This window comes from Macrotis lagotis, chromosome 7 (assembly GCF_037893015.1).
Source record: "Macrotis lagotis isolate mMagLag1 chromosome 7, bilby.v1.9.chrom.fasta, whole genome shotgun sequence".
Lineage (NCBI taxonomy): Eukaryota > Metazoa > Chordata > Mammalia > Peramelemorphia > Peramelidae > Macrotis > Macrotis lagotis.
In genome coordinates, this window is record NC_133664.1 from 156161652 (window position 1) to 156188759 (window position 27108).

General features: G+C 33.2%; 1 protein-coding gene across 1 annotated transcript in view; it reads left to right on the forward strand.

Moving 5' to 3' along the window:
• Positions 1 to 27108, forward strand: part of RELN (reelin) — a 548816-nt gene that overhangs the window by 323408 nt on the left and 198300 nt on the right. The window contains exons 12-15 of the mRNA XM_074193988.1: positions 8144 to 8295; positions 20384 to 20496; positions 23146 to 23354; positions 24188 to 24316. Of these exons, the coding sequence (XP_074050089.1) occupies positions 8144 to 8295; positions 20384 to 20496; positions 23146 to 23354; positions 24188 to 24316 (603 nt within the window). The remainder of the gene's footprint in view (positions 1 to 8143; positions 8296 to 20383; positions 20497 to 23145; positions 23355 to 24187; positions 24317 to 27108) is intronic.

Consider the following 27108-nt stretch of genomic DNA (forward strand, 5'->3'; position numbering starts at 1 on the left):
AAAGAAATCATTTCTGTATCTAACTTACATTTTAATTATTTATAGTATTTAATTATTTATAGTATTTAGATGTTTAAATTTCTTAAGAACAGAAAATGCGACTTAATTCCTTTCCAAATCCAGAGTATAACATAGTATAGCATTTAACACAATTTGTGGTTTCATTAATATAATAATTCCCAGAGAAAAAAATACCTCATACCAATGTAGATCAGTCAATAAGCAGTTATTTTCACTGTGGGCAAGGCACTGTGCTAATCCCTGGAGATATAGAGAAAAAAGCAAAAAGTGTTGTTGTCTCTGTGAAACTTTCATTTTAACTTAATATATTATTTGGTACATACAAGATATATTTGATAGAGATAGGGGGCCATCTTAGAAGGGAATGCACCAGGAAAACAATTCCTGAAAGAAAAAGCAACTCAGTTGAGCCTTAAAGAGATTCCAAGAGTGGGAGTTTAGGAGGGATGCTTACAGTCATGTAGGCAACCAGGACAAAAACAAGTGGAAGATGGAAACTTGTGTGTGAGAAAGAAAAAGTGTAGCAAGACAGTATAGGTGGACCATGTAAATAGCCTGGAAAGGTAGGAATGAGTCAGGTATGAAGAACTTTAAATGAAAGATACTTATATTAGATCCTAGAGTAATAGAAAACCATTTGAACTTACTAGGGGTAAAGGGGAACATTGTTGAATTTACTACTGATCTGAAGATCGATTAGATTAGGTAGAGACCTAAGGCAGGAAGTCTAATTACAAAGATTTTATAACAGTCCAGGCGACATAATCCAGTGCCTGAAATAAAGTGATGGCTGTATAGGTAAGGAATAGGAGATGTATGTGAGAGATATTGCAGAAATTTGACAATTAGTCATATATGTGAGATGGGCAAAAGAAGAGTTGAAGTTGCCAATGTGGTAAGAAGGTGGTACCTTTAACAGAAGCTGGAATGTTCAGAATAGGACAAGTATGTTATTCAGCTTCTGCCAATCCAGTTGTTAAATTTTCAGGATAAATGTTTACACTTTGGAAATAAGCAAATGTTACAAATTGAAAAATTCATACATTGTTTTATGGATTTTTTGAACATAAAGTTATGGAGAAAATGTTAATGATGCAGATTAAACTTGAAAGTGGGAAAGAAAAAAATTGCATCATAAGTTTATTATATATTTTATAGAACTACCAAGTTACTATACATAATTGATTTGTAGTTTCATGTGCAATCATCTGTTTTATTATACTGTTAGCAAAATAATTGTTTTATTTCATAAATTTTTTAAAAGTGTGTCCTGCAGTTATTAAACATTTAGCAGTGTACTACTGGAATAGGGCTATGTTAGGACATGGGGGGTGGGAGAGAGAAGAAAACGAGTTTTATTTTGGACATGTTGAATTTTAAATGTCTATGAGACATCCCAACCAAAAAATGTTTAAAAAGGAAGATGTTGATGCAAAAGTGAAGATTAGGACAAACAAGGACTGAGTAAGGAGATTTGGGAATCCTATGTTTAGATATGATTTAACCAGTGAGAGTTGATGAGTTCACCAAGTGAGAGAATACAGAGAGAAAAGGGCTTAAGACAATCTTTAAGGGAAACCCATACTGGGCATTACATAGACAAAGATCCAGCAAGGAATTGTCAGGTAAGTGGAAATCCAAGAGGGGGAAAAAAGCTATGAAACCTCAGAAAGGAGGGATTGTTCAGGAGGAGAAAATAGTCAAATGTTTAAGAAAGGTTTAAAACTAATGATTGGCACTAATTTCAAGCTTTTAGAATTGTAAAGTGGTTTACAAATTTTTTTTTTATATTCACAATACCCCAGGGAGATAAGTGTTACTACTGTCCTCATTTTACAAATGAGGAAACTAAAACAAAGGTTAAGTGACTTACCTAGAGTCACAGCTAATAAATGCGTGTGACTGATTTAAACTTGGGTCTTCCTAACTCCAGGCCTAGTACTCTATCTGTTCTGACACCTGATTGGTTCTAATGGATGAGGATTGTGAAAAAGCCACTAGATTTTGTAATTATGATATCTTTGGTTACTTTGAAGAAAGCAATTTAAGTGAATATGAGATCAGAAATCAGAACACAGAGAGTTTGGAAAAGAGAGAGAGAGAAGTGAAAAGGAAGTTGTATCAGAACTATCAAGTCAAGCTGGCATTTCCAAGGAATTTAGCTGAAATGGAAATAAGAGGTATAAAATTATTTGGCAATCATGGTACTATCTTAAAAAGAAAACTTATAGCCTCAGAGAGCAATCTGAGACACTGAGAGGTTAGAGGATTTGTCCAAGGTCACAAACAGTTTGTCAGTGTGACTTGAATCCATTCTCACTCTGAGGTTGGCTCTCTATTCATACTCCACACTTACCTTATTTCCAGTAAGTCTTGAAAGAAATGTTTTCTTAATTAAAGAAGTTATTTGAGAAAACTATGTTTGATATTGAAAAAATGAATTTAACAAACCTTGCCTTACTAGTTTTCTGATATGAGAATGTCCTTACATGTAATTATGTTATCTAGAACGAACTAGAATCTTGAGAAATAGGTCATTAACCACTTTCATTTAGAGATGAAGAAACTGAGCCCAGATATTTAATTACAGTTTAGATTTCTGGAATTGGTATTTAAAGATCTAGTATTTAAAACTGCTTCATTGTTGCTATCTATGTTACCTTGGGGAAATCACTTAACTACCTTATGCCTCAGGTCCTTCATCTCAAAAATGAAAGAGATGGTCTTGATAACTTCTGTGGCCCCTTCCATCACTAAATAGATGGATGATCTTATGATCCAAAGTAATTTGCCCAGAGTCAGTTAGCTAATTAACAGCACAGCCAAAACTAAAACATAGGTCTTCTAAATCCCAAGTGTGTTATGTCTGTCACAGCATCTTTGTTCTGTAGGTAATCCAAATTTATGTAATAATAGGTGTGTAATATGAACTTTTAGTACTTCAAAGTCATGTCATTTCAAGAAGAGCTATTTCCTCAAGATGATTTTGTTTTTGGCTTTTCGAGTTCCCATCCTTATTTTTTCATTAAATAAGGCTTCCCAGTTCACATAACATTTATAAACATTTGTGTTTCCTTGGAATGCAATTTTGTTTATGATTTTTAATCAGCCATCAGTAACAGGAGGAACAATAAAGACTGATTTTCAAATCAAAGAGTAGCTCTATTCAACTTTTAAATAGTCTACAAAACATATAATGTGACTGTGGGGATGTTTCCAATTTATTTTATGTAAACTAATCTTCAAATGTTATTAAGATATATATAACTAAAAATTAAGGGACAAAGATTGCCAACCTTTTCCCTCGTTTGTGCCTTATATTTTTTACTTGCCATTTCATCTTATTCATTTTTAAAAATACTCTAAAAGAAGCTACTACCTAGAAAGAGACATAATCTGCCTCATACATAAGACCAGTTTCTTTTGTGGATCGCTAGACTGAGTGTTTTAATTGGGATAAATGGAGCATGGAAAAGACCAATGAACCAATGTGCTTTTACCTTTTGTGACCAAAAATGTCTCAACTATTTATTTTTTGTGGCTTGGTGACATGTTCAAAAATCAATTAATTATCTTCTTTGAACTGTTACTTTCCACAAAAGACTGGAAATACTTGTAAAAGGTAAGAATCAATAAAAAAAAACTTTTAAATAAAATAAAATATTACAAATTTTCTAGCATTTTTGGTTACATCTTGATTAAAAGCAAAATGATTCATTACTTTTACTCACATCTAACAACCTCTGTTATTTACTAGAAGTGGAATACTCACTTAAGAATCAGGAGACCTACATTTATGATCCTCATATATTGTGTGACCTTGGGCAAATCACTCAGTTTGCCCCATCTTCAGAAGAATCCATTGTGCAGGTAGTGTTCATCAAATCGATCCCAGCCAAGAAGGAATGATTTTTTTTAAAAAAAGGAATGTTTTGATGATTTCAGAAGTTCAAGTAATTAATAAAATGTGTCTTTGGAAGAAACTAAAATTCAGATCTTATATATTTTTGGTCAGATGATATAGGCACTTGACAAATGCTTGTTAACTGGAATGATTGATTTAATAGAACTAGGACTCATCTATTGAATATCCAAACTGATAGTTTAAACACACCAAGATGCATCTTAATTTGTCATTGATTTTGACAGGGAAGAAGAATGAAGAGAATGTGTTGTCATATAATATGTAATAATCCATTAGTTGTTATATGTTTTTCCTAATGGAAAAAATCTCCATGTAATAGGAGAATTTTTAAAATTAGATAACTAGCAAAAAGTTATTTACATAAATCACTTTCTTTGTAGTAAAATTACCCAAAGGTACAAGCACCCACTCTTGCAATGCAAAATATTTAAAACCAGGAAAATCAGTTACTCATCTATGTTAATAAGTCAAAAATAAAACATCATTTTAAGAAGACATATATTTCTTAATCATTGTAATAGCTGGCATTTATACAACCCTTTGAGGCTTTCAAAGAGCTTAAAAAATATTTTATGCTCACAGCAACCCTGGAAGGTAGACCAATATGGTCCCTTTTTACACAGTCTCATACAGCTAGTTAGATTTGCATCTGAAGTCAAATATGAATTCAGGTCTTCTTGTCTCTTGGTCCAATTGTTTATCTGCTGCACCACTTAGCTTCTTCTTGGATTGAAAAGAAAGATTGAATCATAGGAGGAACTGACAGTGGATCTTTTACTTCATAAGACGAAAGGCTTATAGCTATTTGGGACCTAAGAACTTCTCTGATTCAGTGCCCTCACTTACAGATGAGGAATCAGGACCAGAAGTGTATAAATTCTCCAAGGTCACACAGAAAATAAAAACAGTTCCCAAAAGTGAACCAAGGTTCTTGCACAACCATTGTAGCATTCTTTAGATACACAGTTCTTTTATCTTCTATTTTAAGACTTAAAAAGTAAAATAAATCAAGTATTTTAACAGAAGATATCATCTCCATCCCATAAGCTTCCTCTTGTCTTCTTAAATTTCCTTAGGTAAGTGGTAACATCATAAATGTGTTAACATCATTCTCCCAATCATCTATCACAATTCCTGGTACAAAATCAACATTCAATAAATGTTGATTGATTGATCCAGGCTTAAAAACTTAGATTCCTCTTTAATTCACCCATTATTTTCCCTGACATCTAATAATTGTCCCAAATTTTGTTGAAATATTTCTTTTTTTTTAAGTTTTTTCAAGGCAATGGGGTTAAGTGGCTTGTCCAAGGCCACATGGCTAGGTAATTATTAAGTGTCTCAGGCCAGATTTGAACTCAGGTACTCCTGACTCCAGGGCCAGTGCTCTATCCACTGCTCTATCCACTCTATCTAATAAAATTACATGAACTTCAAAAATCATCAAAAAAATTCTTTTTCTTTTTTATCATTTCTTCCTGGCCAGGGCGAATTTGATAACATCCTCTCACATTGTTGGATCATGGCTACAAATGACAAGTGACTATTTCCCTCAAGATTTTAGGACTAAGCTTGAGAAACAAAAATTGTTTCTAATACTATCATTTATGAGCATCCAATGACTTTTTTATTGATTATTGATTTATGTTAATTAGTTTGTCAGATTTAATTAGCTTTACGAATTGAATATATTGCTTGCTTTCTCAGGGAGGGAAAAGAGAATTTGAAACAAAAAAAATTTTAATGAATGTTTAAAATTGCTATTACATGTGAATGGGAAAAAACAAATATAATGTTTAAAAGAATTAGGTATGTGCCAAGGGAGTATGTAATAAGATTAGTTAATATAAAATGTTTCTTCCAAACTAAGGCACATTTTGCCATAAGTAAACAAAGGAAAATGATCTTTAGCTTAGGACACACTTATAGGACACACTTATAGCAAAAGAACAATTCACAGCTCCTGGTTTCTGGAAATCCTTTTTTCACTTTAATTTCCATTAGGTAAACCTTGCAAAGTCAGATGCTGCATTTCTTCAGGATGTATAATTTGTCCTCCAATTATAGTTACACCTACAACTTGTTCTTTTTTTAAAAACTGCAAATAAGTTTCCTGTGTGGCAGTAGCTCATTTCATCCACGAGTTTAAAGTGTTTCTCTTGCTCTCGGTTTGATTAACCAGGTTATTTGTCTCAAGTTTCTACCTTTGATTGTTTCAACAATGGTATATAGGAATTGTTCACATCTATTTTATAAATTTGATTATTTTACATTATCAGAGAATTCTTACTAGATAAAGATCAGAGAATGTTGTGGTTATTTTATTGGGTAAGAGTAATTGGTTCAATGGACATTTCTCATCTTTCTGAGTTCTACTTGGGTAAAGTAGATATCCCCCTACCCCAACCCTACTGTCTTGCATTTTGCACTATTAGTTCTACCTCTTATTATACCCCTTTACTCACTTAGTCCACATTTCTACTTCTCTACACTCATTCTATACCTCTCCTCCTCTGGGATTTATTCTATACACCCAGTCTAGAGGCTCAGTTCTTTAAACTAAACATTCTCCCTCCTTTCTCAACAAGATCAGTAATGCTCATATTCATCTTTTCTATCCCATCTCCTGACCTCATGCTCCAAGATTTCTGCCTACATGTTGACATTCCCTTAAATGCACCAATCTGTAATAACTACCTGATAGAAATATTGAGAAGCTTAAATGAGATTATATATATGTAATTTAAAGTACCATCTTGGAGAAAAAAATCAATTGTTATGATTAAATACTATTTTACTGAGAAAAATGATAACTGATGCAATGTGAAGTGAGAAGAACCAGGAGAACAGTTTACACAGTAAAAAGCAATATTGTGAGGATGACCAACTATAAAATACCTTTACTCTGCTCAGGACAATAATCTTATCACTTACCCTGGGAAAGTCACTTGGTCACTCTAAAACTCAGGAAAAATTTTTAAGCTGTAAACAGGGTTTTATCTATTTTAGTGGCAGACATTACTATAGTGAGAAAATGATGAGAGATCAATACATCTTAGTGTTCCTAGATTCATCATGGTCAGTCAGCATATATTTATTAAGTGTCTTTGATCCCTTCTTGTTCCTCCCTATCTTCCACTATTAGTCTCTTAGAAGACTCTCGGGCTTTTGCCCCAGGATCCTGCATACCTGATTAGTAAAAGATCTTTGATTACCCCCCCACACACACACACACACTTTCCTACTCTTTTCTACTGCTTTCTCTGGAAATTAATCAAATCAGCACTACCATTCTTTGAAAGGACTCATCAATCATTTGCCTTGTGGTACTGCTTATGATACATTTAACCAATGATCCACTGATCCTTTATAGGTCTTCGCTCTCTCTGTTAGAATTTAAGTTCCTTGGGAGCGTGGACTGTATTTATTTTTGTATTGGTATCTCCTGATTTTTATTACTTGGCATAGTGCCTAGACATAACAAGCCCTTATTGGATGCTTTTTCTTAATTCCTTCATTCATTCATATTGACACATTTTATTTTTAGCTCATTGAGGTATTTTGGAATCTACATTTCTCTCATGCAAGGAATGCATTAGCTATTTTCCCCTGCCAGCTTTGTGACATTTGCACTTTGAAAAGCCATATATGATTTTATGTCATCTGGAAGAGTACTTAGATTTAATATGTCTGACTCCAAAGGTCAGGGGAATAGTAGATAGTAGATAAAAGTTACAGTTTTTTAGCTAATTTTTATAAGAAAAATTTACTAATAATCAAAATTTCCCAGAAGCAGATTTAGTTAACTTAAAACTTAGGAAGTTTTTAAAAGAAGACTGGAAATTCAGTTTTCCATTGTTCAGACTTCATAGAATTCTTGAGTTATAATTTGGTCAAGATGACCTCTGAAAACCCTTCAAACCACCCTAAGGTTCTATGCTTCTTTGATTCCCTACAAAGGAAGAAAAGAACACATTGAAGTCTGAGATAGAAGGAATAAAACCAAGCTATCAGGAGTCTGTTTGTTTTTTATCTCATGAAGTTTAGATTCACTGCTTCAATATTTTTGAGGTTTTTCAATAAGAAGGGAGCTGTCCTTGCTTTCAGTAATATTCTATTTTTTCATTCAGTAATAATTCTATTTTTTAGATTTGGCTTGCTCTTCTTATTCTTAATGGATCTCTTGTTTTATTTCAGTTGGGATATCTTGGGAGCTGTCATTGGCAATGAATGTGGAACCCTGGAATCAGGTTTATCTATGATCTTCCTAAAAGAAGGAGAGAGAAAAATATGCACTCCCTACATGGACACAACAGACTATGGAAATCTGAGGTTTTACTTCACCATGGGTAAGAAAGTGACTTTTTTTTATAAATCTTGTTGACCTCAACCAGATCTTAAGTTAGAATCCATTCCAAAGGAAATTTGACTGTTTGGGTGCATCTGCAGTAGGAAAGGGAATATTCATAAAATTTAAGTTACATACTTCAAGGTCCAAAGAGGGGACTGGGATGATTATGGTTGCTAGTGACTGCTAACTTATCCACAAAGAGTACTTCTTTTAAATTAGAAGCTCTGAAGACTTTATGGTATATTGTATAACACACTATATTTTTATTTATCTTTGCAAATGCTAAATAAAGTTATTTCTTCTATGCTTCTAGAGTTAGAATACCTCTTTCAGACTTTCCACCTATGTGACTTTGGGCACATCACTTAACTTCCTTGGACCTCAGTTTTCTCATCTAAAAAATGAGAGATTTGGACTACATGACCTTTCATATTCCTTCCAGCTTTAGGACTACTATCTTATGATCCTTGCCCTCTTAAATATATATAAACATAAAATATTGGGAAAAATCCATGGAGGAAGTAGGTTTTGTAATTAGTGACATGCTATGTTATTGTTTCAAATGACAAATGACAAAATTGTGTATTCTTTCAGTGGAAGTCATTCTAGTATGATGTACGAGTATCACATGCAGGACCAGGAAACAGGGACAAACTTTTCCTAGCATTTCAAATCATGGTGACACTTGGAAAAGTAACAGGAAATAAATTATGAGCACCTTATGAACTTTTGTTAGAAGTTTTCATTCTAACAGGAAAGATGCACCTATTGTTTCACCATCAGCATAGCCTCTCCAGCAGCTTCATCCATTTTATCTTCTTGTCTCCAGTCATTCTCTGGTTTTTAAAATGAAGTTTGTTTGCATTGAAAGCAAAATATAAGGACAAAATTTTAAACGCCTACATTCAAAAGTAACACATAGTTTTGACCCTGAATGGATTTGTACATTAAAATGTCATTCATTGAATTTAAAAATCCAGATTTCAAACCAAATATAAATTTATGTAAAATTATTCTTAGGAAACCTTGAAATAGTCATTGCTATAATATGCTACTTATGCATCCTATTTTGAACATGACTATGTTATAATTTGTTTCCTTTTTTATATCAAAACTCTATCATATATATATATATATATATATATATATATATAGTACAACTTTTCAAATAATAGGTTACTATGCTAGAAGGATCAATCCAAATTAACTAAATCTAAACAGGAAAATGATCAAGAAAACATTGTACTTAACAGTTTTCTAAGTTCCTCAAATCTTTGTACTAAAACAGATACAGTTTCCACTCCTATGTGGAGAGATTGTAGAAGATTTCAGATATTTTAAGTATTGTTATACAGAAGATGTATCAGTCTTCTATTTGGTCCCATAATATATAACTAGGCTAAAGGGTGGTGTTTTGATGGAAGTAGATTTGAGTTATTGTGAGGAACCATCAGTTATTAGAACTATCTTTTTATAAAATGGAATGCATAACTGTGGGAGAATATGAATTCCTCATCATTATAGGTCTTTCAGTGATGTTTCCCATTTCAGTAAGGCTTGGACACTATGAATTCTGATGTCCCTTCCAGATGTAACAGCATATTTTGCTAAATGTCTAGATTAAAAACAAGTTTAGATGTATTTCCCTGGGGAGATACATTGGCTTTCCATGCTTTTTTTAATTCATGAACATTCTTTCAACATGGGGCTATTTAGTCAAGAGGGTTTCTCTCTTCATTCTTCCCACATACTCTGTTCTGTCTGTGTACCATAGTCTATACTGATTTACCCACTTGCAATGAACTTTCAGTTTCTCTTCACTTTAATCCAAACCTATCTCATTTGTAAAATCCCAGTTCAGGTTCTTTGTCTTTTTTTAATGTATCCTCTTACCATTTTAATCCACACTAATTTCTCCATTTTCTTAACTAGTAATAAACTTGGAGTTTCATCTACCCAATATGGCACTTGGTCATTCTCTCATTATTTCCTGTAGGTTTGTGGCATCATCCTACTAAATTATATACTCCCTCAGTATAGGAACATGTTTAACATTTCTTTTTTATCTCACAATCTTCAGCAAAATAGTAGTCGATTTGGTCTCCCTGACTCTAAGTACTCATCTTTGTCCACTGTACCACCTAGCTAGCTGCCCATTTTGAGTACAAAAATGATGTTACAGGCAAAGATTCAGGAAAGGGACAAGAGAGGAGGCTTCCTTTAAGAGGGGGCTTGTAATTTCCTTCTCTAAGAAGGAAATGATTTTAAGAGGCACATGTGTAGAGAAAGTTTATTTCAGACTTGAAGCATGGAGCATGTAAATGTTCAGGGAAGGGAAATACCCAGGAAACATGACTGAATAGTAATTCAATTTTCCTAGAATCTAGAATATCTTAATCAACTAATATTTAAGTACCTCCTCTATGCTTGACCCTGAAGCTTTGTGATGGGTATATAAGTACAAAGAATGATGCAATCTACTTACAATTAGCTCATATTATGAAGGAGAATGGCAATATAGAAGGTTGGAGAGGGAGATTATAGCCAGATTGCAAAATATTTTGAATGCCAGACTAAGGATTTTTAATTTAATTTTATAATCACTGGGAAGCTCATAAATGTTTTTTTTTAGTAGGGCCATACTGTGATAATGTCATTTGGTTGTGGTGTGCAAGAAGGATTAAAGAAAGAAGAGCCCCACAGAAGAAAGAAGAGTGAAAAAGTTGTTTCCATAGTCCAAATAATTTTAGGGTTTGAGTGGAAAGAAAAGAAAATGGATGTGAAATATGGAAAAGGTAGAATTAAAGGGAATTCACAACAGAGTAGATATACAGTATGTACAGAAAGGGAAGTATCAAAGATGATGAAGCTTCAATGATTGGGATAAGAATTATGCCATCAAAAGAAATAGAGAAGAAGTAAATATTAAGCTGCTATAAGGTTTTTTTGTGTAGGGAAGAAGTATTTAGTTTGGGACACATTAAATTTGAGTCCTGGTAAGTAATTCTAATAACTATGCTCAGAAGGCATTTGGAAATAGAGAACTGAAACTCACACAGAAATATCAATTTGGTAACTGTTTGCAAAAAAGATTGGAAAAAGACCAGAAGCAGGTAGACAGATTTAGTGACCATAGCCATTGTCTACTGAGAGGTGATGAGGGCCTGAAGTAGGCCCTCCACTTTTCAAGTGGAGAAAAGAAGAAAAATGTGAGAGGTAGTATAGAGGCAGATTCAACAAGACTGACAATTTAAGATGAGAGAGGGATTTGCATGTGTGAGAGAGTGAAGAGCAAAGGATAACTCTCAAATTTGTTAGTCTGACTGTCTAAAGAGACTGTGATGTTCTCAACAGTTTTAGGGAAGTTTGTAGAAGCAAGGCATTTGAGTTGTGTTTTGAAATACCTACAGGAATACTCACCCCCTCTCAGATTCCTATTTTTATTATGCATATCTATGAGCAAAAAGGTTGCTTTGATACTATATTTTATCTTCTCCTACCACCAATATCTAGCTCATTATTGTTTCAAAAGGTCTTTGGCTTCACAAATATTGGTACTTCTTTTGCTTATGGAGATTATAATTCTCTCACCAGAATTTCATTTAGAAGGGACCTCCATCATCATATAGTTCAACCCGTGCCAGAAAAAAGATTCTCTACTGTAACATTCCTGACGAGTGTTTCTCCAACCTTTTCTTAGAGACCAGTGGTGAGAATAAGCCCACTACTTTCCAAGAACTCCTGTTCTATTTTAGGAAGTTATGAAATTTTTGTTGACCTCAGGCCTAATTTTTTCCTCTTTGCAGCTTTCACTCTTGCTCTTTGTTCTTCCCTCAAGGGATCAAATATTTGTAATTCTAATCTCTTGTATTCATGACAATCTCTTAGATATATGAAGACAGCTGTCATGTTCCTATTGTTCTGTAAGCTAAACATCCCCAGACCCTCCACTTAATCCTCATATGGCGAAGATATGTGACCTTTGTCCTTCTTGTTGCTTTCCTTTACTTGTTTTCCAGGTTATTGATGTGCTTCCTAAAATTAGTTTCTCAGAATAAAGACAGTATTCCATATGTGATCTAGCCAAGGAAGAATATTTCAAGATTCTCTCTTATCCTGATTCCTGGAAGCTATTGGAGCCCAAGTTCCAATAGATTTTTTTGACTGTCAAATAACAATGTTTACTCATATGGAGTTTGTCATCCACTATCTTTTAGACAAAATGTTGTCTAACCTTGTTTTCCCTGTTTTGTACTTAATGCGAATGATTTTTTAAAACTTATCATTTTATACTATTACATTCCATTTAATTTGATTCAGCTCAGTATACTAATCTGTCACAGTTTTCTTGATTCCGAATCTGTTATCCAGTGCACTAATGATCTCTGCCATCTTCAAATTTCATGAAGATGCTATCCATGCCTTTATCTAAGTTATTGATAAAAGTGTTAAATAGCACAGTGCAAGAACATATCCTTGGGCCATTTATACTAATGATCTTCTTTGATGACAACATAAAATCATTAATGATCCAATATGTTTAGTATCCCTCTTACTGAGAGACTTTTCCCACAAATGTACCATCCTTTTGTTCTCTTGAGGTCACCAAGATTTTGTTTGCTCTCATTTTTACCATATAAATGGCTTATCTTCCTGTCTGGTCATTTATACACTTAATACTGTTTTTTACCTCACTTCTGACACATAAATTATCTCACATAAATTATCTTTGGTAACATAGCAAATGCAAATAAGATCATTACAATTTTACAGATGGGGAAACTGAGTCAGTGAATATACATTTTATCCAAAGTCATATAGAAGTATGTCAAAACTATTTTAAGTAATCAACAAATAGTTGTGGAATTTAATTTAAGAATACATACCAAAAAAAAAGAACTTTGTTGAAGGACCAGATATCTTGATATAATTCAGATTCCTGAAATTTTTCTTAAAAAATCACCTAGTTGCTTTTCAATTTAAAATCTAAGGTTTTGAAATTATCATGTGAAGTATCCTAAGGTCTTCACTTTTTCTTCATTGCTTCATTAATATTATATATTATATGAAGAACAAGAAAAAAAATCTAACTTTCAGTAGGAACTCATGTTACTGTACCATTCCAAGAATGATGGATCCATCCCCTAGAAATGCTTTAGATTAATCCTGTAGTGTTTTTAATGTTTCTCCTACCACTTATACCAATAGTCTTTCCTTTTCTGTCATGTGTTAGGGCAAAGGAGAGCTCCCAGGAGTCTATTAGACTTTTTAATTATTTATTCTTTTGAAAAGAAAAATGAAGCAGTTAATGGTATAAACTGTCTTCATAAGCAAGCAGAAAATGAATAAAATAGAGATTCAATTCATAGGTCACATTTTTGCTTAGGCATTTATAGTGTGCTATTAACATAGCTTTATGTTAATTGTGACCTTTGTCTTTCTCAATGCTCATCTATTGATAATGGTTTATTATGAAGGCTATGTTGAATTACATTTCTGAAAAGAGAATTTTGTTTTAGTTTGGAGTTTTCCCCAGGACCCATCGTTTAGAATTGTCTTTATGACCCATACTTATCTTTACCACAAAATTTATTCTTTTATTTTGAGTATAGGCTATATACCTAAAAAGAGACCACTTTCAAAAATATAAGTACAGAAGAAAAATGTTATACAAAGACTATTTTTTAAATATTTCAGTTAAAAATATTCACTTTTATCATCACTGTGTAACTGAAGATATTATTGCCTCTTTTGATTCATGATAGACTTCTCTCATAAATTTCTATGCAAACAAATTCTAAAAGGGAAAAAAATAACATATTTTCTCATCAATGTGATAATAATGTTTTGAAGAAAAATGATCATAATAATATATAAAATTAAGATGAATCACCAAATCCCCTTCCACAATAAATGCTCAAAAGAATAGTTTTCCATCACTTGTACAAAAGCATTCATAGGAGCCCTGTTTGTGGTGGCAAAGAATTGGAAATCAAGTAAATGTCCTTCAATTGGGAATAGCTTAGCAAACTGTGATATATGTATGTCATGGAACACTATTGTTCTATTAGAAACCAGGAGGGACAGGAATTCAGGGAAGCCTGGAGGAATTTGCATGAACTGATGCTGAGAGGGATGAGCAGAAGCAGAAAAACATTGTACACCCTAACAGCAACATGGGGTTGACGATCCACTTTGATGGACTTGCTCATTCCATCAGTGCAACAATCAGGGACAATTTGGGGCTATCTGTGATGGAGAATAACTTCTGTATTCAGAGAAAGAACTTTGGAGTTTGAACAAAGACCAAGGACTATTACTTTTAATATAATATAGGGGGAAAAACTGTATCTTATTATCTGATCTTGCTATCTCTTTTACTTTATGTTTCTTCCTTAAGGATATGATTTCTCAGGGTGGCTAGGTGACGCAGTGGATAGAGCACCAGTCCTGGAGTCAGGAGTACCTGAGTTCAAATCTGGCCTAAGACACTTAATAATTACCTAGCTGTGTGGCCTTGGGCAAGCCACTTAACCCCATTTGCCTTGCAAAAACCTTTAAAAAAAAAGGATATGATTTCTCTCTCATCACATTCAATTTGGATCAATGTATACCATGGAAACAATGTAAGGACTGGCAAATTGCCTTCTGTGGGGGGGTGTGGGGAGGGAAGTAAGATTAGGGGGAAAATTATAAAACTCAAAAATAAATAAAATCTTAAAAAAGAATAGTTTTCAAAAGAATTAGTAACAATGACCACAGAAAAATGCTATAGTGCAAAACTCCAAATTTCCAATTCAAATTAGTCAACAAAGAAACAGTAAGATCCAATAGACTCCTGAGGTCTTAAACCAGAAAAATGATTGTTTTGGGAAGGATTCAAGAGTATTACTGATAAATTAAGCTCCAGAATATCATCTTGTGACAACATTACCAATGCTTGCACAAACACAACTACATGTGGCCATATTTCTAGTCAAATAGGCAGATATTAGTGGGGCAACTAAGGAATTATTGTATGACAAACAACTTGCAAATGATTGAGAAACAGGATGGGCAGAAGAGCTATTATGAAAGATAATATAACTGTCATTATTATGAATGCAAGGAAACAGATAACAAGAAAGCTGATCAGGATGTGATGACTCAGTGAGAACAAAGATGTCAGACAAACCAGAGTCAAAACCATAATCAAAAATTACTTCAACAAACCAAGGCATTATTTCTATCTGTAAAAACAAACACTATTAATAATTCTGTTTTCAAAAAATGACAAGGATATATGTATATATATTTATATGTTAGGGCTTAATTATTTAAAACTACTAAGATTTTAGGGATACTCTATACATGCACACACACACACACATAAAGGTAAAATGTTATATTCAAGGTATATTTGAGGTAGCACTAGTGGACTGGAACTCAAACTGACATCTTTCAAGTGTTTATCTCCAAGTCTGGGCTCTTTCCCCCTAATCAAAGCTTCTACTCTGACCAAGTATAGGTACAAGACATTTTTTTTCTCTTTTTCAAGTAATTAAAATGAATTCCTCAAAGTTCAAAGGTTTTGCAATTATCTTTTAATGGAGCATGTTTGGCTTCTTTTACTAACCTTTAGTAAACTTAGAGATTATTTTATATTTGCATTCCTAACAAGTTTATTTCAAAGTGTTTTGATTCTTCAATTGATATTGAATGGTATTAAAAGATTCTCAACTGTTGGGCAGGCTCCATATAGCCCTTCACATGAACAGTACATCTTCAAATGGGCAGTACATCTGTCTCCTGGTATAAAATAAAGAAAATTATTTTCTAAGATACTTAAATCCCAGATAAATCAGGCTGCATTCAGTAGCAAAATTATTTCCAAATAAGAACTCTATTTTTCTGCCAACGATACCAATTAGGAATGTATCTAAGTTACAATTACTATGGTAACAAGATTTCTTCATTAGACATGTTATCAAAGTGATTGACCTTCAGAAAGTATACCTTTGACATTAGATGCCCTCTAAACCTAAGGTCCCATAGATGCCTAACTGATGGTGACCTTTGACAAACAATAAGGAAAATAAAGTATTCAACTCTTGATTATTGGAGGATCTTTCCTTTTGGGAACTGAGTGAAGCATAATTTTAATTCCATATTAACTTTCCTTTATCACCCTTTGTATTTCTGAGTTGTTTCTCAGAAATGCAAAATAATTTGAAGATAAAACTAAGAAAAACATAATATAAAAAAACAATTTGAATTTTTAAATTTATAGAAATAATTTACTATTTTGGATTTATTGGCTATTTCCTGTCACCTGTGTGATTGTTCCACCTCATTAATCCAAATAATTAAGAACTTTTGTAGAAATAATCCTATTTATGAATATTAACTAAAGAACTAAAGAAAAATTTTATAGAAAGTAAAAGATAAATATGAAGAATCCAAAGAACAATGAGTAATTTTTATTAAAACCAAAAAAAATGTATATGAACATTTTTTCTATGCAGTTGTGTTGTCAGTCTAGCTTATGGTAAAGAAAAATCCATTAATAAGAAATGAACTTCACTTTGAAAATAGAGTTTCTGTAATGACCTATGAGCCAGTAAGAAGTGATAGGGAATGATAAAGAAAAGGTATAATGGGGGTGGCTAGGTAGCGTAGAGGATAGAGTACCAGCCCTGGAGTCAGGAGTACCTGAGTTCAAATCTGGCCTCAGACACTTAATAAATGCCTATCTGTGTGACCCTGGGCAAGTCACTTAATCCCATTGCCTTACCAAAAAACACACAACAACAACAACAACAAAAAGAAGAGGTATAGTGCAAATAGCAAATAAATATAGTAAAATATTATTATGTCTAGAAATGGCCTAATAATCTTTCAGAGAAAGATTAAAAGACTTGTATAAATTGATGTAGAGTGAAGTGAGTAGAACTAGTAGAACAATTTAGGAGATAATAGTAACATGAAAAGTTTGAAAAAATAAAGCACTCTAATCAAAGCTATAAGCAATAGTAACTTTAAAAGATTGATCCTGAAACATACTCCCTACCTCTAGAGAAACAGATAATGAACTAGAGATGAGAATTTTCAGGTGTGACCAATGTTTGAATTCGCTTCATTGGATTATGTGTATTTGTTGCACTGAAAGACTTCTATTACAAGACTTGGTAGTTTCATGGGTATAGTGATTCTGAACATCTTCCTTTCATCCTTAACTTATTTCTGTTTCCCTTCTTTCATTTTCTGACTCTCAAAATATGTCTCCTTCTCTCAAGTGTTTCCATAGGCATGGTCTCCTTTACTGGCTGCAATTTCATAACTTTCCTAATAGAGCAGTCCTTCTGCCTTATTGCCACTTCTAGATTCCAATTGCCACCTTTACTACGAAACACGTCCTCATTTGAGATTCATACTATCAAAATTTATTACCCAATCCAAATCTTACAGATTATCCAATGAGTACAGTCCCTAGTTTATAATCTTTCTCTTCTTCACTTTCCCCACCCCTACAATTGGGGAATTCAACATACATATTGATATCTCTTCAAATACCTCCAAATTTCTCAGTCTACTAAATTACTATAAACTGTTCCTCTGTTCCACATCTAGTGCACTCAAAGATGGCTATATCTTTGACCTTGACATCATCAGCAAATGTTCGTATTCCATTTTCAAGAACTGATTTTGCTTTATCTGATCAAAATCCTTTATCATTCCATTTTTGATGCCTTAAAACTCCCAATCCTGTTATTCATCTTCATCATTCCTTTCATTTTTCAGTTCTTTCCCAGACTATCACTTCCATACTGTCTACAATCTCTTCCTTTCCCAGTTCTAACCCCTCAGTGAATCAACTCAACTTTTTACAATTCTCTGCCTTTGATTTTTTAACCCCACCTTGTACAATTTCCAATCAAGCTTTTCTAATCCCCAATCCTGTATTATATCCAGAATCTATCTGTTTCTCTCTTGTTTGCATGCTCCGAATGGAATTGGAAAAAAATCACAACATGGTACTGATGGGACCTGAATAAAATTTGTACTTTCTAAGCTTAACTGAACCTAGATCTACCACAAGTTATGTTAATTAATGTTAACTAATTTTGAATGATCTAATCTCATCTTCATTTCACCAGGGCAAACATCCTCTTCCTCTGTTACTGATTTTCTATTCTACTCTAAGTTTTTCCATTTAAATTACATCTCCCCTCCAACTTTCCAATGCACCTTCTTTCACTATGTTGTCGATTAAGGACCTCATTTCACAAAGAAAAAAAATGAGACTATTCTCTGAAAACTCCCTCTTCTGCCTTCCTCATTTCAAATTGTTTAGACATCTTTCACTCACTCATCCATTCCTGTCTTACATGGCCTTTATTCTTGGCAAGGCAAATCTTGGTCATGAAGGCAGCTAAAACAGATGCTGTGGAGCACTTAGAGCTTGGTCAGACATCAAAGATGCCAAGGTCAGCCATTGAATACCAAATCATCATCAGTCATCCTGACCTTTGACTTGCTATAAAATGACTCTGGAAGAGAAAGTGAAGTTGATGACTGTGCACAGCTCCCTCACTTAAATTCAAGTCATCTGCAAGTCAGGACATCACCCCAAGATGTCATTTGTCTTATTCAGAAATGAAGCATAAACAATAACAGCAAAAATCTTGCTACAGATCATCTTTTTTCAAGATTATTAAACATTATTTCCCTTTGTGTCCTCAGCCTTCCAGCCAAAGAAGTCTTCATAGTTCCACATATACAATATTACATTTTGTGACTTCACACCCTTGCTCGAGCTTTAAAATCTGGGATATACTATCTGCTTCCTTCTTCCTTTTAAAATCTTTCAGAGTACAGAATTTGTGCCATCTCCTCCCCTCAACTGCTTATCCTCTTGCTTCTCACCAAATAATTTCTGTATTTTCTGTATTTATTTAGGTGGGTATATATTGTTTCTCTTATAGAATAGAATATAAACTCTGTAAAGGCAAAGACTGTTTTGTTTTTTTCTCCTTTCTCCTTTACTATCTACTAGTAAAATGCCTGGCATGTAGTAAGCAATTAATAAATGGATAGCAATTGTTCTTAAAACACTGTATCTATAGGAAGTCACTTAACTCCTTTTACCCCCCCCATTTTCCTTTCTGTAAATGGAATGATAGATAACACCTGTCCTTCTTATATTTACTTGTTGAATTATAGTAAAGACTAAAAGATATAAGTGATACCTCAAGGTTCTATGGTATCACATTGAAGCTCCCTCCACTAAAGCAAATTCCTGCCATCTATAACTTAGTGCATCAGTGAAAAGGCATTTATTGAGACTGAGAGAGATCATGAGACTGATGTGTGTTCACACAGCTAATCAGTCTCACAGCATATGAATTTAGGCTGTCCTGACATTGTTAAATAACCTCTCTAATGATAATAGCTTGATTTATGTAATGATTTATATAATTCATATATTTTACTTATGTAATAAACACATGTAATTTTACAAACTACTTTTATGCCAAGTACGCTGTGAGATAATAATACCAGAATTCTTTGAAAACTTAAAAGTCATTATGCAAAAGTAGGGTAGTGGTATTAGTAAATTAATTATCCAATAGGTACTAAAATGTTAAAAATGTATTTTTACTCAGCATTTTGAAGGACAGTTAATGCTTATGAATGTCTTTGAAAATGAAAATCAAGTGGAATATTTTGTAAGAAGTTACTGGGCTTTGAACTTTAACAGTATTGACTTCACCCATAAGCCTCAAAATTTATAGAAAGTTCAACAGGTTCTTGTCACATAGGTTGAAAGGTAAAGATACAAACTTTACTTTCTCATAGTAGATTATTCTTTCAATCTCATTAAACAACTACTTATTTGTGTCAAGTCTTTGATTTTTGTTATAGTTTGTTTTGAGCCACAGGTAAAGAAATTCCTCCCTGTCTATTTTTTAGATCATAGTTTAGTCACTGATTAAATAGTTTAATCCTGATGTAATTATTTCTATAATCCTGGAATTTAATATTGTACTTTATGTGATGATTGATGCAAATGAATGTTAATAATCTAACAATAATATATTGTACAGGAGGAATTTGTGACTCTGGAGAATCTCACGAGAATGATGTTATTCTTTATGCAAAGACTGAAGGAAGAAAAGAGCATATTACTCTGGACACACTTTCCTATTCATCCTACAAGGTAAACATAACCAACCTATAAAACTTCCCTGGCCATTCTCAGGCTACATATCTATAGAAACTACCCCAGATACAAGGGGGAAATTTTATTTTGCCAATATCCCCATAAGATTTTATTAGGAATGAAGCTACTCAATTTAAATGAGATGTGCTGTAGTTTATGGCAGTGCCTTTAGTACCTTTTAATTCTTAAACTTTTGAATTAGAATTTTACTAGAAACAGGTAAAATGCTATGGATAAAAGAAGGCAGAGCCTGATACTCTGAGTGACAATTGGTCTTGTCCTCTTGAAAGCCCTGAAAGGATCTCTAATTATGCAGCCCCACAGGAGTGCCATCAGGCATAATTAATATTTATCCAGCATTTTGAGATTCCTTAGACCAAGAAGCATTGTAAAAATGCAGATCATTATTACTGTTGCTTTCTTCTTAGCTAATTAGAACTGCTGAGGTCAACCTTTTTGCTTTGCCCTTTGGATTTAGGACAGGTGTTGACTCTAGTTGTTTGCAAACATCTTCAAAATTATATGAGATGCTTGACATGGGTTTTAGGGTTTTTTCCTAATTATACATTTATTTGTGCTGACATAATCATTATTGGTAAGCTATCATTCAACACTGATGATATTTCTTACCCAGTGCATTCATAATTAAAGCTTGAAAAGGCGATAAATATCAGGGGTAGAATGGGGGATTGCTCCCAGAAGGATAAAGAACCAACATGACCCACATGTTGTGATCTGGGTGCTCAGAAAGGATTCTGTCTCTTGCAATAACTCAATAGCTTGTTCAGACCAATTCAAACAAGCCTTGAGAAGACTCCGAAGATGTGAACAATTTAATTTTCCTTTCCTAAGCTTGATATATGATAAGGCAAGTGCCTAACTGGTTGCATTCAGACTTCATCATAGATCCTACTGATAGAGAACAACACTTTGGACAGCTTAGAAAAGACCATATTTTGACAATTTTTAATATCAAATATCATCAGAGTTGATGAAAATCAACTTTATTCTGTCTTGAGTAAAGCAGAATGCAAACATTTCACTCTGTGAAACATGCTTACTTTGACACTGTTACAGTAGTACTAAGTAAGGCAAATAAAGATAACAAGATTAGTTTGTCTGAGATGGGTAAGAATTCTGCCATTATATTTTTAAGTAGGGAGATTTATAAATTGAATGAAATATTATTATCTCTTTAGGGCTTTGTCTAATTCAATTAGCATTCATTAAATATATACTTTGTGCCAGACACTATGATAGTTTATGAGGATACAAGGGCAAAAATGACAGTGCCTAGCCTCAAGGAACTTATATTCTACTGCAGGAAAATATGTTTATAGAAATAAATAAAATGCATTACAGAGAAAATAATTATGCATATTTGCATAATATTATACAGAGAAAATAAATACAAATTTTGAGTAACATTATGAACATTAGTAACTAGAGGAATTAGCAAAGGCCTCCTGTAGGAGATGTCACTTGAACTAAGCTTTGAAGGGAACTAGTGATTCCAAGAGGTAGAGGTGAGGAGGGAGAGTATTCTACATGTTTGGACAACCCAGTAGTGGAAGAGTAAATGTAATGTAGAGAGAACAGCAAGTAGTCCTGTAATATGAAATAATATGAGGGTAAAGAATTTAGAGTGAGAGTGGAGAGAATGTTTGGAGCTAGATTGTAAAGGGTTCTAAATAAACAGAGGAGTTTATATTTTATCCCAGAGGCAATAGAAAGCCATAAAGATTTCTTAAGTAGGAGTGATGTAGATGGATTCGTGCCTGAGGAAGATCAAATTGGTCCCAATGGAGAAAATGGATTGAAGAGAGAAGAGAAGCTAAGTGCAAGGAGTTCAATTTGGAAACTATTAGAATAGTCCTTGTGAGAGGTGATGAGGGAATGAACTCACACAGTAAGTAATGTGAATGCAGATTTGGGGACAAATGAAAGCAATGTAATGGAGGTAAAAAATAAAAGATATATCTTTTTTCATTTGTTTCAGTTGTGTCTGACTCTTCATGACCCCATTTGAGATTTTCTTGGAAAATATATTGGAGTAGTTTTCATTTTATTCATTTTACAGATGAGGAAACTAAGGCTAACAGGGTTAAGTGATTTGCCCAGGGTCATATAGCTAGCATGTGAGACCAAATCTGAACTCAGGTAGATAAGTATTCCTGATTCCAAATAACATACCTTATTGAAAATATGGGATATGAGAGAGAGAAAAGTGGATAACTCTTCGACAGTAAAAGTGGATGACTAGAAAGATGATGGTACCCTCAACAGAAAAAGGGATATTAGTAACAGGGGAAAACTGAAGGGAAAGCTAATTCTTTTTTAAATATGTTAAACACAAGATGCATTGGAAAATCCAGGTATAAATATATGCCAGGCAATTAGAGAAAGATCCAGAGATGGTGAACAAGAGCTCAGGTAAGAAATATAGATTTCCCAAACATAGGTCTGGGAAATCATCTACACAAAGATAATGGTTGAATCCATCAGAGTTATATATAGGAAAGTATGGAAACTGTGATCTTTTGTGCTCCCCATAAAGCTATACACCAGGTAAATAGTTATGTTTATTATTATTATTAATATTATTATTATTATTATTATTGCAAAGGATTTATGTTTGCTTTAAAGGTGCCAGCTTTGGTTTCTGTGGTCATCAACCCTGAGCTACAGACTTCTGCCACCAAGTTTTGTCTCAGACAAAAGAATAACCAAGGATATAATAAAAATGTATGGGCGATAGATTTTTTCCATGTTTTACCTGTTCTGCCTTCAACAGTATCTCATATGATACAATTTTCCATCAACCTTGGATGTGGAACCCATCAGCCTGGAAATAGGTGGGTGAAGGCTGAGATTCTTGTCTAATATTAAATTAGAAAATTAATTTGGCTACTAGAATTACAGATGGGTTGTCAGAGGTGTGTGTGAATACTCTGTAAAAAATATTTTAGTATAGCACTAAAAACACTTTCATCCTTGTAGAAAATTAGGTCACTTTAATAAAAAAAATTTTCTATTATCCATTTTCCAAATGTACATGGAAAATGTAACTATTTAAAAGCCAAGTTTTCTTATAATTGTCCTTTTGTTCTTCATCCTAATACTTCGGTTTCAGTTATGCCAAAAGATGTCAGTGGTATTCTAGAATAGCAACTATCCACCGGGAGAAATAGAGTGAAAGAAAAATAATCTGAGAAAAACTTGACCCCATGTCAACCTAGTGACCCCCTAATAACAGTCACTAAAATCAGTTAGCACTTGGAAGGCCAGGCATGATTTCTCATTCTTGTTCACTAAAGTGTTACTTTTGTCATGTCTCTGGCTTTAGAATATGTCACTCATTTTAGCATGATGAAATAGCAATATGAGACAAGGCAATTGCTTTCCAATCTATCAATTTCAAATGCTCTAACTCAGGTTATTATTTGCCATCTTGAAAATATTGAATTTATCTTTGAATCAGTAGTGTGGCCATTTGTCAATCAAAAGCAGTTTGCATATCAAGGAAAAAGAAAATAACTATTTGAGAAAGACCTTTTTAAGAGTTTTCTGTGTTGGTCCTACAAATATTGGCATTGGATTCAGTCATTGTGTACAGTCAGGTGTGAACTGTTTTACTTTGTTGTCTTTGCCCCCTCATCATCATCATTGATTCTCTTATTGATGGCAGTGTCAGCTTAGAATTTTCGACCAACCATGGGCGCACCTGGTCTCTGCTTCACACTGAATGCTTACCTGAGATATGTGCTGGGCCACATCTCCCTCATAGTACTGTCTATTCTTCTGAAAACTACAGTGGGTAAGTATTTTTTTTCTGAAAATAGTGGAAGATTGAAAACTTTCAACGGGCCAAAGAATAAAAGCTTCTTATTTTATGTCTGACAACCCTAAAATAATGAGCAGGAACCATAGAGACTCTTTTATGTACTTTAGAAAAGTGGCCTAAAAATATATAGGAAAGTACTTTTGGTAAATCTTGCCTTAAAATTCCATTTTATCTTTTTTAGTTGTAGCTCAACAACAATATTTATTTCTATAAGTGCCCATTTATTGGATTCTAATTGCCAGTAATGTAGTTTGTCAATTTTTTTGACACAAGACACTAAAATTTAAGAAGGTAGACTTGTATTTTTTTCTATTCAACTGCTTTTTTATTTTTAAAAAATATTCTGTGCTAAATGTCAAAAAATAAGCATTTTTAAATTCAGAGGAAAATGCAAAAAAATAATTCCATATAAAACCTTGAACTTCTATTTCATATCTTTTCCTTATATTTACATAGATAGATAGATAGATAGATAGATAGATACATCCATCTATTTACATATAACAAATTCCATTGTTTACTCACCAAACTTCCCTGCTCATTTGTTCCATTCTTTGAACTATACTATTCTCTTTTGTAAATATTTTCCAATGTTAAAGTGACCCTCTTTTTTGGCATCATTTTTCCTAACCACTCCTTTTAAATCTCTCCCAATTAAAAATAGAAAGGGAAACAAAAACCCTGTTTAAAAAGTATAGTCAAATAAAGCATATAAATGCCATGATCATGGTCAAAAATATGTTTTTTCCTTTACTTTCTGTTCATTCTGTCTCTAACAGGAATTAACATGTTTCATCTAGCCTTGGCAAAAATGGTTGATTCTTGCTTTGATCAGAGGTTCTAAGTCTTTCAAAACTATTAAAATGTTTTCCTTGTATAAATTGTTCCCTTAGTTCTGTTCACCTAAGTCTGCATTAGCTTTTACTGTCTAGGATTCTTTGAAATAATCTCTTTTATCATTTCTTATGGCAAGATAATATTACAATATATTCAACTCAATTTGTTATCCATTCCCTAATTAAATGTACCTTAGACTCTAGTTCTTTTTTCTTTTTTTTTAATTCTCATTTGATTCCTTATTAAGTATAAAATATTTCTACATGAAATTGTTTTTATGCATGGCTTTTGTTCTCCTTTGAACATTTCACATAAAAGTGAGGTTCAGGTGGTCCTCTTTTTTCCTCCAAATTAATACACTTTTCATACAACCCAATTATGAGAAATTACAAATCTTAATCTCATCTTCCTCCTTGGCACAATAGTACATTCCTTTACCTCTCCTCTCTCTCTTTTCCCTCCTAAAATCCTCAGAATAGAATCTATTCACCCCCAAGCTTGTTTTTCTTATTTCAGTTCCTCAATTACTTTTTTAGAATTCAAAGTCCTGAAGACAAACTTGTTTCTTCTCACTCCAATAGAATGAGAGTACCAAATCATTATATAACCATTTCCAATTTCTCAAATAAATTTAGCTCTGTAGATTACCCTTGTCTCTTGTGTCTGTATTAAAGTTCATACTTTACTTCTGGGTTTTTTCTCAGAAATGCTTGAAGATTTTTTTTTCCATTAAAGTTCCATTTCTCAATACCATCATTCTGTACTTAACTTTGAAGGTTGCTCATGTAATTTTTTATGGAACATACATTTCTTCCTTTGAATCTCCACTTAAAATTGTTTTGGAGCTACTCTCTCCATGGATATATACTGAATCATCTTCATAACTACCATAATGTTTTATATTGATCAATGTCTACTTTGATTTACTCATCTCTCTAATCCTTGAATTGGAACTTTCTCTCAGGGCCAAACTCTGTTTTCTGTTGCACTACATAACCTTGCCCCCTGGGTCACTTGGGTTCTTGCACTTAACTTTACCTCCCATGATGAGCTTCCCCTGCCCTGTGTCCTGGAGATTCTGAGAGCTGAATATGAACAACTCTGTATGAACTCTCAAGACATTGTGCTAGAGATGTCAGAGCCCCTGGAATGTTATCATTAAAGTGCTGCTGTTCACCATTGGTCACTCCCACTCCTGCTAGTTTTCAGCATCTCCACTGTGGAGTACTCCTATCACCCTGAGCCTTTCTAGGAAAAACATTCAGGCCTCTTAAGTCCAGCTACATATCCCTGTATACTATAAACATCTCTGATTGTGCTTGGAGGCTAAATGGGGTTTTTTTTGCTTAAAGTGGTATTTACTTCTGTGGTAGTTTCTTCTCATTGAATTTCTTGATCAATATTTAGAATAATTTTAGGTATTTTACTGGAATAAGGATAACTAGGTCCCAATTAGGACAAATAATGAATCCCATGAAATAGTAACATTATTTGAATTCAAAGTTATAATTATATGTAAAATATAGTCATTACTTCTAACTCAATGGAAATATGCAATGGAAAAATTTTAAAATAAGGTTTTTTATGTTTGCTAATATAATACATTACAAAAGACAAGAAAATGTATTTCTGGTTCAATTTTATTACAAAATAATATAGTAGTTATAGAAAGGAAAATTTAAAACATTTTAAAATTGCTGAATACCATTTCTAAAAATAAGCCTACACTTAAGATGTGATGAAAATATCATCATTACAATTTAAAATATTTTAGCAGCGTAGACTGAACTATCTTCTCTTTCTTGAATCTTCACACATATGATGGAAGATACAGATTATTTTAACTGTATGTCAGTAAATTTGCATGATCTCACAAAAGTATATTTTAATGATTAAAATCGATAATGCTATCTGACAGTCAACATTGT